The sequence below is a fragment of the Eleginops maclovinus genome, chromosome 13, assembly GCF_036324505.1.
Source record: "Eleginops maclovinus isolate JMC-PN-2008 ecotype Puerto Natales chromosome 13, JC_Emac_rtc_rv5, whole genome shotgun sequence".
NCBI classification, from domain to species: Eukaryota; Metazoa; Chordata; class Actinopteri; order Perciformes; family Eleginopidae; genus Eleginops; species Eleginops maclovinus.
The window spans coordinates 15,169,667-15,188,449 of NC_086361.1; the positions used below are offsets into that span (position 1 = coordinate 15,169,667).

An 18,783-nucleotide genomic window follows, 5' to 3' on the forward strand; every position below is an offset into this window, starting at 1 on the left:
GTACCATATTTTTTTTACTCTCAATTGTACTGAAGTATAGCATTAAAAGGGAATCCTTAAGGAAATTGCGATTGTACTTAATACCTGAGTTAACGTAGTACTTACTCAAACACCATTTTCTATATTTATACATTGTAAATGCAGGGAGGCATTTTTTGTTACTCAATTAATCTGCTTTTAAAATGCAGATAAAATGCAGGTCTGTTATTTGCATACCAGAATTAGTCATATATAGATTTTTCCAACACTGTTAAGCATGTTCAGTTTACATAATGCAGGTGTGAAGGAGAAGTCAATCTTCGTTGTTTGGGGTATGTGTGTGTCTGCAGGTTAAAGCCTCCGTCTGACAGTGTTACACATCTGTAATGGAGAAACACTCTTGGCTCCTGGACCTGGCGTCCACACAAACGAATGTTTCCTTGATTTAATCGGACCCACGGGTTCATGGCAGGTCACTCCTCTCTGTGTTGTATTTCCCGTGACCACCATGTTTAACGAGTCCAAAAAAGATCGTAATTTTTCCTAAATCTCTGCAAGACCCCACAATCAAAACAAATCGACCACGCGTGCTTTTCCCGCAGCAATGACGTCACGTAAGCCCGCCCCCTTATCCCCTCAAGTAAACAGAAAAAAAGAGGAATACGTTCATGTCCGCCGCCGTACGAGCGTCTACTGCGGGGAAGGAGCTGTGTAAGAGAAAGGAGGACATTAACGCAGCGTATCCCTTCTGATTTTAGCAAAGTTAAGGGATTTGGGGCCAGCTGACTCGATGAAGGGAGAGGCGGAAGTGAAGTCACTTGACAGACCGTCCATGTTATTATTGTTATTTTGGTTAGCCCTGTGATGAGACGGGCTGGGGAGCCGTTGGTCTCCGAGACAACGACCGTTAACGTTACCGCAGACCGGGCCGCCGAACCGACACCACCCTCACTACCTCCGCACTGACCCGGAGACAGGAGACGGCTGGGGGGGAGGGAGGGTGTGAGGACCCAGCTCCAGCTCCGCTCCCTACACTCCCCGACCGACCAAAAATAAAACGGCGACAAAAACAATATTCGTCAAACGACTGGTTGTCTGCGGGTTGTAGCAGGGACGTGCCGCCGCAGACATGAACGGTATCACCAAGGGCCGGTTCGAGGTATGACAGAGGGAGTGGACCACCAAACTGTTTGTGTCTACTAGACGTGGGAGTCTTGTATAAGCAAAGTGTGTGTATGTGTGTGGTCGACCGTGCTCCTAATTTTACATGCAGTCAGGAGCCGTTTTGCTGGTCAAGGGTAATCCGAAATCCTGTTATTGTCCTGCCGCACCAGCAGAAAGCGACAACATGGAGCTGAGGACTGCGGGACAGGAGGGCTGTGGCTGAGGATAGTCAATATATCAGGGCCGAGGCTGGCTGCTGCTGGCACTGAGTCGCCTGAGGTTACATGCTTTCACCAGGGGGGCTGCAGATAAGAGAGTCATGTTGTAAATAAAAAGCAGTGTAACAGCTTTCAATTAGTCATCACTTGGGCTTGGCAGATGACACTGATGACACCTCCTGGTACCTGTGAATGGCAGGTGCCTCAGGAGGGTTTGGGGGCCTTTCTGAGAGTCACTGGCACACAACAGATGGTGCAATAATCAGTGATGATATAGTGTATTACATGAGTCCTTCGACTGGCCATGTGTCCTTACACAACCTTTCCATTTTCCAAGACGATTCTGCCAGACAGTGGTACACACTGTTTTACTCACAGTACTATTAGTAAGTAAAAGTCTTGCATTCCAAGTTTAACATATTTGTGTTGTGCCAAAATGCAGGCAGAATGATCCCAGTCAGTGTTACATTATGGTGTTAAGCAGCATCTTATGTTGTTGCATTTTGATGTAAAAGATAATGTTTTATATGCGGTTTGGTGTTTTAATCCTTAACGATACATCATATTTCAAAAGATTATTATCTGCTTTGTGTTTAAAATGTTGCTCTTCAAAGTGAACACTGACTACAGCTGTCAAATATAGTGGTGCAGTAAAAAGTATTTGTCTCTGAATGTATTGTAGTAAGAAATGGAAACACTCGTGTAAAGTACATGTACCACAGTGTTTGAGTAAACCTGCTAGGTAACTATCTTACCACTGCATGCTGTTTTACACATGGCTTTGAATGGTATTTGAAGTCATTTGCATTGATTTATGAAAATTACCTGCAGTAATTGGTGAACAAGCCTTAAATCATCTCCCGCCAAACTGGTTATTGGTCGGTTGAGCTGTGAGCATTGTTTATCCGACATATTCATACATTGTTGAGATGTTTTCGGGTTGGACTTGATGGTACTTGACTTTTCTCCGTCAGGTGTTCAGCTCGCTGTAAGCTTGTCAGTAGCATGAGTGTACGTGTCTACGTGTGACTGAATGAGAACAGAAGGCGGTAGTGGCCCTGATGTGTGTTGCCAGTGGATTTCTCAACAGAGATGTAAGCTTCTTAGATGCAGTTGAAAATCAGTGTGTGGTGTTAATTTGTGTGTTAGATGAGTAAGGGTTGGTGGGCTGACCACACCTGAGATGATACTTTTGTTAAAAAAAAACACCTAGAGCGAGCCCAGTGGTGTTGCTGTTTTGAAGGCCACAGATTGAAACCATGGCCCATATCTAATTTATTTATAGTTGCTTTATGTGGCAACTTTAAACCTGAGACATGCAAGTTCAGAAATCACATTTCCGCACGGTTGTACACCGTCTAGGAATAGGAGTGTGACTGCAGAGAGGAACTCCCTGCTTGGGAATGCTGCTCCCCTGGCACGGGGAACGAGGGCACCAGCATGCTGAGGTGATAACTTTTAATGAAGCACACGTACGAGAGATGAACCCTGGTGTCATAATGTCATAACTGTGGCTGATATCACATACCAAATACTTTCTCATGCTGTTCCACTACGCTACTTCTCCATCAGGGATTGGGTTACACAACTATTTGACTCTCTGCCTGTTGAAATAGAAATAAGATGTATATGAAATAGGGCTGTCGGTAAAGACTTTTTTTTATAATCTACATCTAATATGGATATCTAATATGGATTACTGGTTTAGTCTATAAATATGAGCAGAAACCCAATCAGTTTACATTGTTAGGGCTGCAATGATTAGTTTATTAGATGACTGTTCAAGGGATTGACATTTCATCAACTATCTCATCATCTGTTTTTCATTTAAGTTGATTCTTATTGGACAGCTTACAGTTAAAAGGCAGATAGTTAATGGGGGAGAGAAAGGGAAGTATGACGTTAAAAAAGTCCAATGTTGCGGCCATGTGCCATGAACTCTATTATTACTTTTTGGCTACCAAGGGGTTCCAAATTTGTGAGCATTCTCAGTTTTTTCTTGTCTCATTTCAAACTGAACTGAATATCTTAGGTTTGGGACTTCATCAAAGAGGAGTTCTATGAATAAGGGACATCATCAGATTCATTTGTAATGATAACATTGTCAGTGGCAGCCCTAAATAAGGTTTAACAGGAAATACTAGCTGGGTTTTAACCAGCAAATATCTCTTTTTTCCCCTGAGAAATGACTTCAATGACCGTTTGAGCAGTAATCTGAAACATCTGAATGTAAATCTGATTAGCAAATCCCTAGAAGGCTTTCAACAGTAAAAGTGATTGTTTCCTTTTTTCAAGATCAAAGTAGGTTTTCTTTATATAAAGCCCACCATGTTACAGTTTGTGTCTCTGGAAAGGTCAAAGGTGAGCGATGTGTGACAGAGGTGGTTTGGAATTAAGTCTAAATTTAGTCCTAAATCCTACGGCTTTAGAAAGACACTGAGTCAATACACTGCAGGCTTTGTCTCTTACGCAGAGTATTGTTCAATTAAGGTCAATTTACTCTCAGGTAAATCAATTGATAAGGTTCTAAAAATAACTGAAACTGAAAGTCACATCATGAAGATTAAAGCTTTATCGTAAAGCGTTTATTCAGAGATTCTGTTAAACCTGCATTAAGTTGTTGGCCCCAATGTGTTTTTCAGTACAGGGGTATGTGGGAACCAAGCATGGAAAGGGTCAACTTTATCCTAGAGCTATATTTGGATGTAGTTAATGAATTGATTCAGATCTCTTTCAAAGCTCTTTCTCTGCTGTGTTGTTGCCTGAGCACTAAAATGTAAACCAGTTTGTTATTTTTTTGCTGGACCTTGACTGGACAACTCCCTCTTTTTGTCTTAAAGTGCCATTTCCTCTCAAATGACCTTTACTTCCTTCCTCCTCACATTTCACTTCAATTCAATAATGACTTTTGTACATATTTTTCCTGGAGTTCCTTACTGTCACAACATTTCTTTGTTTGCCTGCGTCTCGTACTTCCACCAGCTCCCCCCTTCCTTCCTCTTTCTCCCATCTTCCCTCTTCTTCATTGCTTGTCGAGAAACCTGTGATGGAGGTGGCTGGATCTGAGACGTTTGCAGACCCAACCTTTACGCCTCCTGTGCCTTTCCCTCGCTCTGCTCTTGTGGTTTTATATTTTAGCGTTTTTGTTTGGCTGTGAAACAGCAGGGAGTCCCCCCTCATTAGATATGGTTTCTGAGTCTTTGAGGATACAAGTGTATCACTAGCAGGATATGTGTCTGCAGAGGCACAGCGAATGTGGGTGTTTGACGTAATTTAAATTCATGCCTGAGTACAACCCACCTGATCGAGAATTTCTGTCTCTGTTCTTCACATAGAGAGGTGTGTGTGTGTGTGTGTGTGTGTGTGTGTGTGTGTGTGTGTGTGTGTGTGTGTGTGTGTGTGTGTGTGTGTGTGTGTGTGTGTGTGTGTGTGTGTGTGTGTGTGTGTGTGTGTGTGTGTGTGTGTGTGTGTGTGTGTGTGTGTGTGTGTGTGTGTGTGTGTGTGTGTGTCCCACTAAGCAGATGGCCAGACATTCAGTGAGTAGACTAATTGAGATAAGCATGCCAACAAGCTGACCAGGCTAACAGAATTATAAGCTCGTAAGGAGGGGACCTGGAAAGCCGAATTAAGCTTTGTCTTTTTTATTAGTACTGTTTAAAGAAGTAGTATTTTTTCCTCATTAGAAAAAGTAAAGCTATTGAAATGTTATGTTTTTATTTAGGGAATGGTTAATATTGTTTAAGTGTGTCATATTCCTACACATTTAAAGTGTTGATGGTTCAGTTAGTAATTCTTCTTTTCCATTCCAGCTAGAAAAAAATAATGTATTTTTGTAGGGACATGGTTTTATATTTTGCCTCTGTTACAGCTTGTGTCTTCTTTCTATGAAACTTTTGTCCACCTTAAACACACACACACACACACACACACACACACACACACACACACACACACACACACACACACACACACATGCACACACACACACACTCATTGTTTATCTTGTGTGTCTTTGCAGGTGTTCTCAAACAGCGATGAAGCCCCCATTAACAAGAAGCTCCCCAAAGAGCTTCTTCTTAGGTAAGATTAATAATGATGTACACACACACACACACACACACACACACACACACACACACACACACACACACACACACACACACACACACACACACACACACACACACACACACACACAACATAAAATACCCTGGGACCAGGGCTGAGGTCAGGGTTACTCATAAGCTGGAGCAGCTTTGAACAGTTGTATGTGTGTTTTGAGTGATGTATGCTGGTCACTTGTCCTGAAATGAGGTTTTAACAACTATGTGACTTACAGGCCAATATAGTTGTTCCATGGCAGCTGCTGCACATGACCTATAAATCTGACACTCACACACACATGTTCATCCTTCACAGTGATTTATAAATGGATCTGTGTGTGTGCAAGAGTGTGAAAGGGATGCACCTGCTTGTAGCTATACAGACACATGATGTGGACTCCTTGTTTCTGAGATTTCTGAGATGTGTGTGTGTGTGTGTGTGTGTGTGTGTGTGTGTGTGTGTGTGTGTGTGTGTGTGTGTGTGTGTGTGTGTGTGTGTGTGTGTGTGTGTGTGTGTGTGTGTGTGTGTGTGTGTGTGTGTGTGTGTGTGTGTGTGTGTGTGTGTGCTATTAATAGCTTGTCTTGGCTGGTGGGGAATTCCGCAGTGCTGCTCTTCTCCTGCTCCAGCTGTGCTCTACAGAGACTACCAGTACACCCATTACAACCCGCAATACTTTCACTGGTGGACAGAAAAACACAACCTCACTGCACTCTGTAGCTACAACACATGACTTAGTGTCACATGTGTTGTGTTGAGGCACTTGCAGAACATCAGATGAGAGGAAGACTCATTGTTATGGCCGTTCGTCTTGTTTTTAAACCATGGGAAGTGGGTGGACTGAAGCCATTTGTTGTCATTCTTTATAATTTCCTTATGCCCTGTCACCATTTACACAGGGAGTGACGTTCTGTTGTCCCTGGTGCATTTATATAATGCAAGGATACATCTGTGTTCAGACATTTGGGAACAAAATCATGAAATCAAGACCATTACATTTGAGTAGCTAGAGGTTTTTGATTCAAACGCAACACCAGGGAAACTTTTATAAATCGTAAGCTAGGGTAATTTTTTAGTTGCACCCTGCTGGGTATTTAAGAGGATGCATGTTTAAGGCACTTCCCTTTTCAGACCTGATAGTTGCGGCTTGCTTGTAATTCATTCACATAAACCTGACCTGACCTGTAAACCGTTGCCAACAGACACGGCTTCCTTTAAGAGGTCGCCTGCCAAAAACAGGTTTGAATCCACTGGAGCAGATCATCCGTTTGGTATGCATTGGCAGGTACATTCCTGTAGGAAAATATTTGCTAATTAGCTAATATGTTTAATTAGCGATCTTATTAGCGTTACTGTTTATGTTTAATGTGATCCAGTCTGGGTACCTGACTTGTTTTCATATTTGTCTGCCTTTCAGGCGGTGCATTGTACACAGCTGTTAACTAGGCCAGTGCAGCATGGATTTAAACTGTAAACAGTGCTGTGCTATTATAGAAGATCCTTGTCTGACAGATGATTCTCGGAGAGAGTTCAGAGTGGTTCTGGGTACTCTTAAACAGAAGCACTGACTCAGCAACCCCCACCACCGCCACCACCTCCCAAATTTATGTCTGACTGGAGTTACTATGACAACCACAATGAGACTAGCAGCAAAGACTTGACTCTCTTATCTCGTCGTGCTTGAAGAGCCAGGTGTAAGCCTACATAATGTCCACAAATGGGAGTATGCTCCATTGAAATCCCATTACGTACCATTTCAGAAAAAATTGTAAGTAATCAAAAGCTTGTTGGGGCTTTCTTGTTTGAAGTAAGGTAAAAAATGTTGATGTTTTATCTCTGATTTGGACCTATCTTTGTAAATCCTTTTTTTGTGCCAAAAGTCATTGATAAAGCTAGTGCATATGATTCCAACAAACTATCTTTATCTTAAACATCAGGGCTTTTCTCAACAATTATGCTTGTATTTCTTCCACCAAGGAGGTCACGCTTTTGGTTAGATTAGTTTTTTTATGAAACTTCCAAATCCCTTGGACGATACACACATTTGATATATTTCATATTTCACCCTTTATGAACAATGCTGATTGCCTTTTGCCCTTATAGTGATCAATAGCAAATGTCAAATAAGGTTAACTCCAAACACGACTCCCCAAATCAGGGTGATCGCTTCCCTTTGAGTATGATTAACTGAATACTTCGGTGGTCGGTAAAAGGCCTCTCTCTCGCTCATAATGGAAAGTCGGATGGTGTTTGATTTAAACAGACAGTCAATCAATGCTCAGCGTCACAGCCATTAACCAGTTGTTAGAAGGGTGATCAATAAGCGCCTGCTTGAACAGTCAGCTTCTCTGGTGGCCCGCAAACCCTTCAAGGACTTTGTGTAGGTTCAATGTGTGAGAGTGCGTGACGTTGTGTTTGTCTTTGCATTGCTTTGTCGATTGTGTGCATGTACTCCCTGATGCAAGACTCCAGTTCAGATTATAGGAACATGTCCCAACATGCCCTGACCCAATGCACATCAAAACACACAGCCTTTGTCTGCCTCTATATGAAGGAGACAATGGCCAGCTCCTGTTTCCTAGGGTTAAAAGGACATTCAGACCCCAGCTGCACTCAAAGCTTTGGCACCATGACAATTCTCTGAATACCTCACATTTGCCATAGATAAGGCACGTTTTGAGCAGTAACCTCTTAATCACCGGGAACTCAGACCATGCATTCATGTTTGGGTTTATGTGTCCTTCTGTATATGTAAGTAAGTTTGTCTGTCTGTGGCCTTGCCTGTCTGAGTGCCAGAGATTACTCATTGGCAGATTAATGGATTGAGCTGACCCAGTAGCCGGCTGCATGCAGCCCTTTGTGGACAACCACCCCTCAGCTCAAACACTGCCTGTCTGTGGGGCTCTCTTGCTCCCAACCAAACACCACAGCGGATTGTTCTGTTTCCTACACACACAAATATAAATCACACAGAATAAAAGATATTCAAATATCAAGTTTAGTTCCAAACGGAGCTTTTTATCTGCGTGATCGTGAAAAACTCATGCTCTTTTTTGTCTTTCTTTGTAGAATATTCTCCTATCTAGATGTGGTTACGCTGTGTAGGTGTGCCCAAGTATCTAAGGTAAGCACTTCGTCCCACACTTAAACTTCCTCACATCCTCCTGAAAGTATTGGATTTTGTGATTCTAAATGATGGAAATTGAAACCGTTTTACAATTACGGTTTACAATTACCACAGTGCCATCTGCTGGATGTAAGTGGACCCCTGTTTACAGTTGACTGCAGTTAAAAGTTTGTTTATCATTGAGGTTTCAGGGCTTGGCACTTGGCTTGGCTGTGATGTGAATGCAGAACTATGGTGGCTGTTTCTCATATCAATTTATTTCTATTGGGAAAATGTTACTTCTCTCCGCCTGTGACAAAGATAAATTACTGTGACAACAAAATATCCGACATCTGTGAAAATAACCATGGTAATTTCTTGGAGTCCAGGGGGACGTCTTAAAGGTTCTGGTTTTGTCTGACCAACAGTTCAAAATGCAAATATTTTCAAATTAAGTGAACACAAAGGTTATCAAAAAAGCAAGTTGATATTGGGATAACAATACAAAAAACGATAGATTTGAAGCCCTAGAAAATGGGAATATATAAAGTGTACACAGAACCAAACCTTTTTTTTTTCCTGCATATTATGATATGTCACCATTCACATCCCCCCACCTCTGTCTGACCCACATGTCTGTGTCTGTCCACAATCTGTCTGTCACCCTCTCAGGCGTGGAATGTCCTGGCCCTCGACGGCAGTAACTGGCAAAAGATTGACTTGTTCAACTTTCAGACGGACATTGAGGTGTGGGGTGTTTTTTATGATATTATATTGTATTGTACCTGTGTGTGTGTGTGTGTGTGTGTGTGTGTGTGTGTGTGTGTGTGTGTGTGTGTGTGTGTGTGTGTGTGTGTGTGTGTGTGTGTGTGTGTGTGTGTGTGTGTGTGTGTGTGTGTGTTGTGTGGGGATACGTGCTACACGTGTGTGCTTGTTGAGTAGCTTTATCCAGCCCAAGGCTTAACTCGGGGTCGGTAGGCTTTGGTGCCGACTGTGACGTAACAGCTGATCCTCTGTCCTGTGGCCCAAGTCATATCACTCTCTTTCTCTCTCTCTCTCTCATTACCCTCTCCGTGTCTCTCTCTCTCTCTCTCTCTCTCTCTCAGGGTCGGGTGGTGGAGAACATTTCAAAGCGTTGCGGAGGCTTCCTGAGGCAGCTGAGCCTCAGGGGCTGCCTGAGCGTTGGAGATGCCTCCATGAAGTGAGATTGTCATTGTCACTCTGGCATTCAATGTGATGAAAGTGTGCTTCTGCTTTGAGTTCTACCAAAAAGTCATTGTCTCATTAGTTTGATTTGTTGCTGTTTTTGTTTAAAGTAACTCTGTTAATGTGTGATTATTTAACATTTAAGCAGCTTGGGCTTCTTCGGTCCCAGGGGAAACTCTATTTTCTGCTTCCATTTAATCTCATTTCACTGTGTACACACACACAAAGTAAACAAAAGAAGAACAATAGGGGGTGTAATATTTTACACGAACCTTTTATTTCACTTGGTTTCACTTGAAGATAACCATTACCATAAGTACACATTTTCTGTTCTTTGGAGAGAAAGAAGCATACAGTCGCTGTACAACAACTTCCCATGGGTCTGTAGGTGACTTTGTTAATTGGCTCCTGAGCAGCTCCCAGCATCACACTTCTTATTTATTTAATGAAGCGACTCTTGAGTAATTCGCTTTCTCCCTCTCTACCACTGTCTCTCAGGACATTTGCGCAGAACTGCAGAAACATCGAAGTATTGAACCTGAACGGCTGCACCAAGATCACAGACAGCACCTGTCTCAGCCTCAGCAAGTTCTGCTATAAACTCAAACAGCTAGATCTCACTTCCTGTGTTTCCATCAGCAACCACTCCCTCAAGGCCCTCAGGTAGCACACACACACACTTTGTATCACCCTGGTAAACACATCACAAACCCCCTCTGTTTTCTGCATAAACCTTCCCACACAATATTTAACAATATGGTCATTTTCATTTGGTTCACATGTCTGTCTGTCTGTTTGGTGTTTTTCTTCATATGCTCAGCGATGGCTGCAGAATGCTGGAGATGTTGAACCTGTCCTGGTGTGACCAGATCACACGTGACGGCATTGAGGCTCTGGCTAGAGGCTGCAATGGGTTACGAGCACTGTTCCTCAGAGGCTGCACACAGGTATTTTTTCAATCACTCAAATCAAATTAAAATGTAGTTAACAAAACAAGTACAATTCAATCAGATTAAAACTAACTACCTAACCTCTTCCTCGTCTTACTATTCCAGTAACCCTCTCCGATTATCTGACATCCATTCAATATGTTGTTTTATCAAATGTGTTCAACCTTGTTTAATGTTTCACAGTTTTCCATCTTCTCAACTCATTTCAGGCTTCTTTTAAGGCATCTGACTTTTTCTGAGTGTTTTATGCTATGTTGAATACTAAGGATTTTTACAGTTGTTACCATAAAATACCAATATTTGTTAATAACATTAATAGAAAAATGAAGACATTTCTACCTGGTTTTTGACAGGCTCCTCTGGTGGTGAAGAGAGCTCACACTTTGCTTCAGCAGAGGAACATTTGTAAAACTCATTAACCAGATTATTTAAAGATCTACTCCAATCAGAAATGTGTTTTTTATGTTTATGTTAGACCTTGACTTAACTGACATCTCCTGCTAAAAAATTAACTGAAAAGAGTTTTTAACATTCTTTTAATAAGGGGAGATCCCTTCCATTTAATCTGAGAATCCAGGGCAAACTAAGTGATGAACAACATAAATTGTTTTTGCCTGAAAATATACTTGTATCATGAATCATCTTTTGGGGCTCACAAATAACAGTGTGACAAGTCAATGGGCTTATCACATGTTAAAACATGGGCCTAATATAGGAAACAATGTTCCCTCACAACACACAAAAACACAGAAACATACAAAAAATATTCATCCAGGTATTTGATTAACAATCAAAATGTTTTTATTTCAGCTGGAAGACGGAGCATTGAAACACCTTCAGAAATACTGCCCAGAACTCACCACCATCAACATGCAGTCTTGCACGGTGAGCCAAAGCTTTGGTCGTGGGAAAGAGGCAGAGAGATAAAAAAGCATGAGGAATGTTTTTGTATGCCTCCTTGTTTTTGTAATTTCTTTTCTTCGCCTGTTGCCTCCAGCAGATAACGGATGAAGGCCTGGTCAGTCTGTGCCGAGGTTGCCACAAGCTACAGATCCTTTGTGTGTCTGGCTGCAGTAACATCACTGATGCCTCCCTCACTGCAATGGGACTCAACTGTCCCCGACTCAAGTGAGAAAACACACAGAAGCTGTCCCACCAAAAAACAGCTAGCTTTAATATCCACAAAATATCCTTCTCAGACAGTGTGACTACTTTTATTCTCCAAAACAGACTAGATCAACAAAGATATTTATCATTTTAGCTATTTCAAAACGTTCAATTCAAAGAAAGTCTCCTTTTCATCACTACTTCCAAATGTTTGTTATAATGAGACAGTTTCATCAGTGCATCCACTTTGGGGAAACCAAGAATAAAAGGTCCCAAACATTGGTCAAAAGCTTGGAAATTACATTTTATTGAACGAACAAGGTCACAACCTGATAAGGATCTCAGGTCTGGTTCAATCCAATTCCCCTTCTGATGGTTAAGATTTTGATCAACACAACACGCTGAAGAATAAACTTTATTTAGCGTTTACATGGTTCAGTGTGTGACTTTGTGTCCTCAGGATCCTTGAAGCTGCACGATGCTCGCATGTTACGGATGCTGGGTTCACTGTGCTGGCCAGGGTTAGTCTCTTTTGTTTTCTCTTCTGTGACCCTCTGTCTTTAATCATTAATATCTCATTGAAGTATCATTGGCTGTTTTCTATTTTTTCTTTACAGAACTGTCATGAGCTTGAAAAAATGGACCTAGAAGAATGTATTTTGGTAAGACAATTTATGGTTTCCTTATTTATTGCTCACATCATGCTCTGTTAGATCTGGAATCATCCTTGCTTTTCATCAATGTAATGTATGTTTTGAAAATAAAACTGTATATTAAAACCCTTTTTTTCTTCCAGGTTTGACAAGGTAGAAACATTTAAGTGGGATACAGAACAAGACACAATAATGTTTCCATAGACTATGAATTAAGACTCTTAACTAGTCATGTGTCAACAGTTTGTTGATCAACCCTCTCCTCTCCTCAGGTGACAGATAACACCCTGGTTCAGCTGTCTATTCACTGCCCTCGCCTCCAAGCTCTGGTAAACATTCTCATCTGCAGTACTAGGTTCTGCCTTAGCCTGAGTGCACGCTTCTGGAGCTTTAATCCATCTATGTGTGTCTACAACCATGTTTTCTGTGTGCCATACAGTCCCTGTCCCACTGTGAGCTGATCACAGACGATGGAATCAGAGCTCTGAGCAGCAGTACCTGTGGCCAAGAGCGCCTCACTGTGGTGGAGCTGGACAACTGCCCCCTCATCACTGATGTGACTCTGGAGCACCTGAAGAGCTGCCATCGTCTGGAGCGCATCGAGCTCTACGACTGTCAGCAAGTCACCAGGGCTGGCATCAAACGCATCCGGGTCAGTGGGGATCAGCGGCAAATATTTAAAATGAAATACTTTTTTATCGCATAATATCAGCTGTTGTTGGAGATTGGATCAGGGAGTTCCTTGTTTTATCTAAAAATCTTACACCTTAGATCAGTGGTAATTCATTTACGGATATAGTGCAAGGTTGTCCCTACCCATTTCTTTTCTGAATTGCAGCTAAATGAAGGTGAGTTATGCAGAATGTTGAAACACTAAAGAGATCAAATAGGAGTCTTTAGTATTTTTTACCTGAGTTAAAGAAATTGTTTAACATTCTGGAGAAAGGGTGAGAGTGGTTCTGATCTTCTCTTCTTTATTACCCTTGACAAAAACGAATGATTGTAAGTCACAAAACATCCAACCTCTGTATTTGAAGGAGAACTGTTGACTGGAAATCCGAATGATATGCTTTTTCTCGGTGCCTTTTTCCCCCTTGTATTAACACACCTCTTCCCTACACAGGCCCACCTTCCAGAGATCAAGGTCCACGCCTACTTTGCCCCAGTGACACCCCCTCCCTCTGTACACGGAGGTGGCCAGCGTCTGTGCCGCTGCTGCATCATCCTCTGACAGTGGAGGGCCAGAGGGGGCCACCTCTGTCTGCAGGTCCTGCTGCTCTGATTCGAGCTGAAATGGGATGGGGGAAGGGGGATGACTGGGGTAGGTGTAGGGGAGAGGAGGGGCTGGACCCACTCACTGCTCCTGATCACTGATCAATACATAGACTGATCGCCCCTGATCAGTTGAACCCGCCCCTCCTCTCTCCTTGTGCTCACCGATAAGGATTGCAGCCACCCAGGGTTTGGGCGTGAGGGGTTTGTGGAGAGAACATGGATGGATGGACTCTCTCTTTCTCTGTCTTTATCTCTCTTTCTATCTCTCACTGTAAAGACAAAACAAGTTCTCCACTCCATCCTGCTCCTCACACCCCTAAAAAGATGACTGCATCTGGAGATGGTGTTGGACGGGGTCTGAAAAGTGGAACTACAATGCATCATGTTCAAACTAAAAATGAAAAAAAGACGAAAATGTCATCTCGGAATACAGTTTGCTCTCTGCGGAGTATCATCTCAACAATCACATGACGCCTCTATGTGACCATCCTGTGATTCATTATGCTTTGAAGAAAAACACGCAGCATGGAGGGGGAGCAGCGCTGGGGTGTGGGAAATGCAGATTTTCTGGATATAAGAAGATCGGCACAACTCTATAGTGTGGAAGAGTTGAGAGAAAGCAGGAAGTACATAATGAGACATGTGACATTTGTGCATCTGATAAACTTTTGTTGAGATTTAGATTCTGTTTGTACAGAGAATGTTTTGCAATGGAAAAAAAAGTTACACTGTTATGGCAATTCACTAAAGATTGGGGGAAATGAGTTCCTTTTTTTAAATGCTTATTGTAATTGTCCATGCCTGTCTATCCAGAGAGAAAGATATGTTTTGTTTTTGTTGTTTTTTTTTAATGGAAAAGAAGCAACTGTTGCTGTTCAACAAAAAAGGACCTATGATTCACACTCTTATGTTGACTGTGTATGCCTCTGCGATGTTTGGCCTCTCCTGTGTACTGCGTGGTTATGTTGGCTCGTAGGCCCTGATCCAATCCTGTCAATAGCCCTGTGAGCTAGCTCCTACTTGACCACTTAAGCATTTGTTTACAACCTGGATTAGGTTAGCACCACAGACAACATGTTTACATCGGTGGTTGTCCAATCTCCCTACTATTCAGAGAGAGTTTAGTACTTATACAACTGGGGTTAACCCACTGTTGTTAAATGGACTGTGAAGTCCATGAGTCAAATCACTAGGACATCAATCAGGGCTCACCTTGGTGCAATTCTGTTTTAAAATAAAGTGAAATTCGCCTAAAACTGAGATTATAGTTTACAGAATGTGAGAAAAGGCACTTTTTTTGACAATCACAGGAATGTGTGTATTTGAAAGTTAATTTAGTCTAAGTGTTGTGTAATTGGCAATTTACTGATGATAGTTAGGACATAATAAGTTGTCGCTTAGTAAAGAAGCACATGAGAAATGGGTCATAAATCGCACTTGGCTAATCTAATGCATTAAATTGATAAGCAACACATTTTGACTGGTCCAATCCTACAAAACACTTGACAACAGTGATGTGATATGCAGCTCCAGAACCAACATGAACAGGTTAAGTGACTCTAAACAAGCACTCATTCAGGACCTCAACATTATCTGTTTTGCCATGCAGAATAGGAAATATCATGCCCCACAAAGCACTGGAAATACAACATAAAAGAAGAAGCTCGCAATTTTGAGACTGACAAGTGCTGTGTGGGGCCAAGTACTCAAAAATTGGGGAGATTGGCAGGACAATGGATAGGAATTAAGGAAGGAGAGCAGACACAAAGATTGACGAAAGACTGGATACAAAACTGACTTCACTGGCTGTGATACTAATGCCCTCTCTCTGACAGCTGTTTAACAGTTTTATGTTTAAGAAAATAAAGAAATACATTAAAAAAAAATAAACAACTGAATAAATAAAAGTGACTAAGTAAATGTGATTTGTCTCTTCAGTGTGACATTATTTTTCTCCTATAATTCAGTGGTTTCTGGGGTACATTCACTTAACTCTAACTAACTCAATTTGAAATACTTGTTAATTAATAAGTCAGATATTAACCTCTAGAGTAGATGTATATTCTACCAGAAAATGTAACTAGACAACATCTTTGTATTACTTAGTTACTTTCCATCACTGACTAAATCTAACAGTGCTGCAATACAAGAGTCATTTATAGTAAACTGCGGCAAACTGAATACAGGCAACAGCCCCACTGAGCCGCTAGATGTCACCCAGGAGCCGTGTAGACTGCAGACACACCCACAAACAGTGCGGTCTGTCTAAATCATGACTATATTAGAGAAAACATAAATCATCAAGCAATAAGGATTGAAAACATATAATTTAATTGAGTATAATATCTTCTTATTGTTTAATTACATTGCGCTCAACAGTACTCTTCATAATTGTTTATTTTTGATCAGGCATGATGCTGGCTAGCTGTGCAGTGCCTGAGGACCCTTCTGATGGTTGATCGGTTGCAGTCACCGGCAGCGGCGAGTTTTCAGCGCCACTTAACGGGTTTAGCGGCAGCAGCGATTATTCCTGGATTAAAGAGAAAGCAGTATCGCAGGACAGGAGTTGAGCCAAGATTGTGGAAGTTTGGTGCAACTTTACCGCTAAAAAAGTGCACAACAGAGAGCTCTGAAGACTTTTCAGCCCGTGGTCATGGACTAAAGAAGGGGATCCAGGCGTCCGGCCTGCGGATCACTAACGTTAGCTCGACTGGCTAGCTGATTGGAAGCGCTCTACCCTTGTTTGGGTCGCTGTGCTAACTGGCTAGGTGCTATCTTTGTTAGCATAACAATTAGCCAGGCTTGTTTTGATGTTGGCATATTGAAGAAACCTGATGTAGTTACTACAATTACACATTTCTGGAACTTTCTCTAAGTTTTAAATAACCTTCTTAGCTAATGTTGCACAATAAGTAAGCTAGAGAGCTAACGTAACGTCTTTGTCACACAAAGTATAGTTTTTTGGCAGAGATGATTTGTGGGTTAAATAATCTCTATTCGTTTTTAATTTAAGGATTGCATGCTGATCCTCACTCATAAATTAGACACAGTTCAGACCTTACAGTCTCTCTGCCCCTCCACTGTCCTTTACACCCCGTCCCACCGACTACTGTCTTCAGTCTTCGACCGGGTTCAGTGGCTGGCCACACGGCACTGAGTGCCCAATGGAGGATCATGACAATATGGACTATTTTTACCAGCAGGTAGTGCAGAAAGATGTTAGCCGCAGGTTACAGGTCGGTCAGGACCTCATTGACTACCTGAATGATCCGCAACGCTCCGCAGACGTGGAGCAGGACAAACCCCGTCTCGATAAAACCATTGACGAGCTGACAGGATGGGTGAACTCCAGCAATTTCAAGGTGAGAAATCTTGGCCAGTCATCACATGAAGGTATCGCATTGTGACTGCAGCAGCCAGTCCCTCGTGTTGTTTATTAATCATTTGCCACCAGTTTACCTCGTGAACTGGAAGACAAAAAGGTTTGTTAAAACGTTAACAACTCTAGCAGAGATAATGGATTTCAAACGGGCTGCTCTCACCGTAACGGTATAAAGATGGATATTTAATTAACCTTTTTTTAATCCAGGTCTTTTGAACAGGTTGCCCCTTTTCTTATCAGCCAAGATCTTGACAGAGGATACACATAAGAATTTCATTATTTTAATTCAGTGTATAATCTTACACAATCTATAAAAAACGGAAGGCTATGTGTTTATCTTGTTTATCTCGTCACCCTAGTAGTATTTCTGGATAACAATAAGCAGACATTTAAATGTACCCCCAGTGACATAGTTGGACGTTTGCAGGGCATTCCTGTGGTTTGTTGGAGTTTAAATGGCTGTATTGGCTGAGACTGTGTGTCTGTGTTGAGGGGACCCATTGTCAGACTACTGTAGCTCTGGATGCTATGATGGGGGAGGGGTCTGCAGACTCATTGTTGTACCCTATGCTTTCTCTCCATCAATTGCTCTCTCTTCTTCTCTCTCTCGCTCTCTCACACACACACACACACAGACACAGACATACACTCTCAATCTGTCTTTTTGCCTTTTCATATTTTTTGAAATTGCTGTTTCATGTTTGTGTGGCGGCCTTGTCTACACGCTCTGTCATATCTCAGAAATGCAGGAATGTGACATTTTTGCCAAGGTATCACAAAGATCCAGACAGCAAGTCAAAACTGTCTGAAATCCCTTTTCAAAGTGTGCTGAAATGTGATTATTTAATCTCTTTTCAAACTGATAAACGATGTGCACTGACATGCAGCGATCAGTAAGACTCAAAGAGTGTGGAAATGTGGCGTTCAGCATAACAGAAGCAGTCTCCTTAAGTCTCTCTTTCCAGGGGTATATCAGAATCAGAATACCTTTAATCGTCCCACAGAGGGGACATTTTTCATTTTGACAGCTTAATATTACACCAAGATACTAAACAAATATAATCACACAATTGCAAAATACACAAAAATAAAAGTACAACAGCCAGATATGTATTGCACAGTATTTAACACAACAGGGGGTGTTATAGTCAGTGTTGTTATGTGTTGGGGGTCTACCGGGGGCCATGGTGGTTTAAAGCGTTCCTTTAACTTGTTTATCATTTTGTTGTAATAAGCCATTTAAATTTAACTTGGTACCCATCCACCATATTTGATGTGAACCATTGCCATCTCTTAAATATGCCTACCAAGAATTTTGTCTCGAGCTGTAACAAGCCAAAGTTTCCCTTTGTTCAGATTTGTTCCTTTTTGTGGACGATACATACAGTAACTTGAGCTCACTGGCAGTGATGAGTTGTGATCCTCAGAGTCCCTCAAACAGCGGGCTTTTAATGATGCTTATTGGCTCCCTGTCAGCCAGAGGGACAGAAGAGTTGGCTATAAGGAAGATTTTGAGTCAGCACAGAGAGGGGGATTAATGGAGAGATGATGCGGGGTGAAATGTGGTTGAGGATCAAAGAGTAAGAGGTGAAAACCCAGAAATGGTGCTAAATGGGGCAAAGGAAAACACCAGTCAGGACTC

The 18,783-nt window shown here is 41.9% G+C and overlaps 2 protein-coding genes across 37 annotated transcripts in view; both read left to right on the forward strand.

Moving 5' to 3' along the window:
- The first annotated feature begins 613 nt into the window (after positions 1 to 613).
- On the forward strand, positions 614 to 15,684 carry fbxl2 (F-box and leucine-rich repeat protein 2). 2 transcript variants are annotated; one of them, XM_063899366.1, is made up of 14 exons: positions 614 to 1,138; positions 5,380 to 5,441; positions 8,532 to 8,586; positions 9,241 to 9,315; positions 9,675 to 9,769; positions 10,273 to 10,437; positions 10,595 to 10,721; positions 11,535 to 11,609; positions 11,722 to 11,852; positions 12,292 to 12,352; positions 12,449 to 12,493; positions 12,757 to 12,813; positions 12,924 to 13,136; positions 13,608 to 15,684. In XM_063899366.1, exons 1-14 carry the CDS (start codon positions 1,109 to 1,111, stop codon positions 13,713 to 13,715), a joined length of 1,299 nt encoding a protein of 432 aa, XP_063755436.1. In that variant the 5' UTR covers positions 614 to 1,108; the 3' UTR covers positions 13,716 to 15,684. The 2 variants fall into 2 exon arrangements, with proteins under 2 accessions (XP_063755436.1, XP_063755437.1); XM_063899367.1 differs by having other exon boundaries at positions 615 to 1,138; positions 11,725 to 11,852.
- Positions 15,685 to 16,218: 534 nt separating this feature from the next.
- The window catches only part of clasp2 (cytoplasmic linker associated protein 2), a 58,290-nt gene continuing 55,725 nt past the window's right edge, over positions 16,219 to 18,783 (forward strand). For 30 of the 35 annotated variants that reach the window (XM_063899328.1, XM_063899330.1, XM_063899336.1 and 27 more), the window contains exon 1: positions 16,220 to 17,121. In XM_063899328.1, the coding sequence (XP_063755398.1) occupies positions 16,924 to 17,121 (198 nt within the window). In that variant the 5' untranslated portion in view covers positions 16,220 to 16,923. Of the gene's footprint in view, positions 17,122 to 18,783 lie in introns of all 35 variants that reach the window. The other 5 variants (XM_063899327.1, XM_063899332.1, XM_063899359.1 and 2 more) reach the window with 1 other exon arrangement.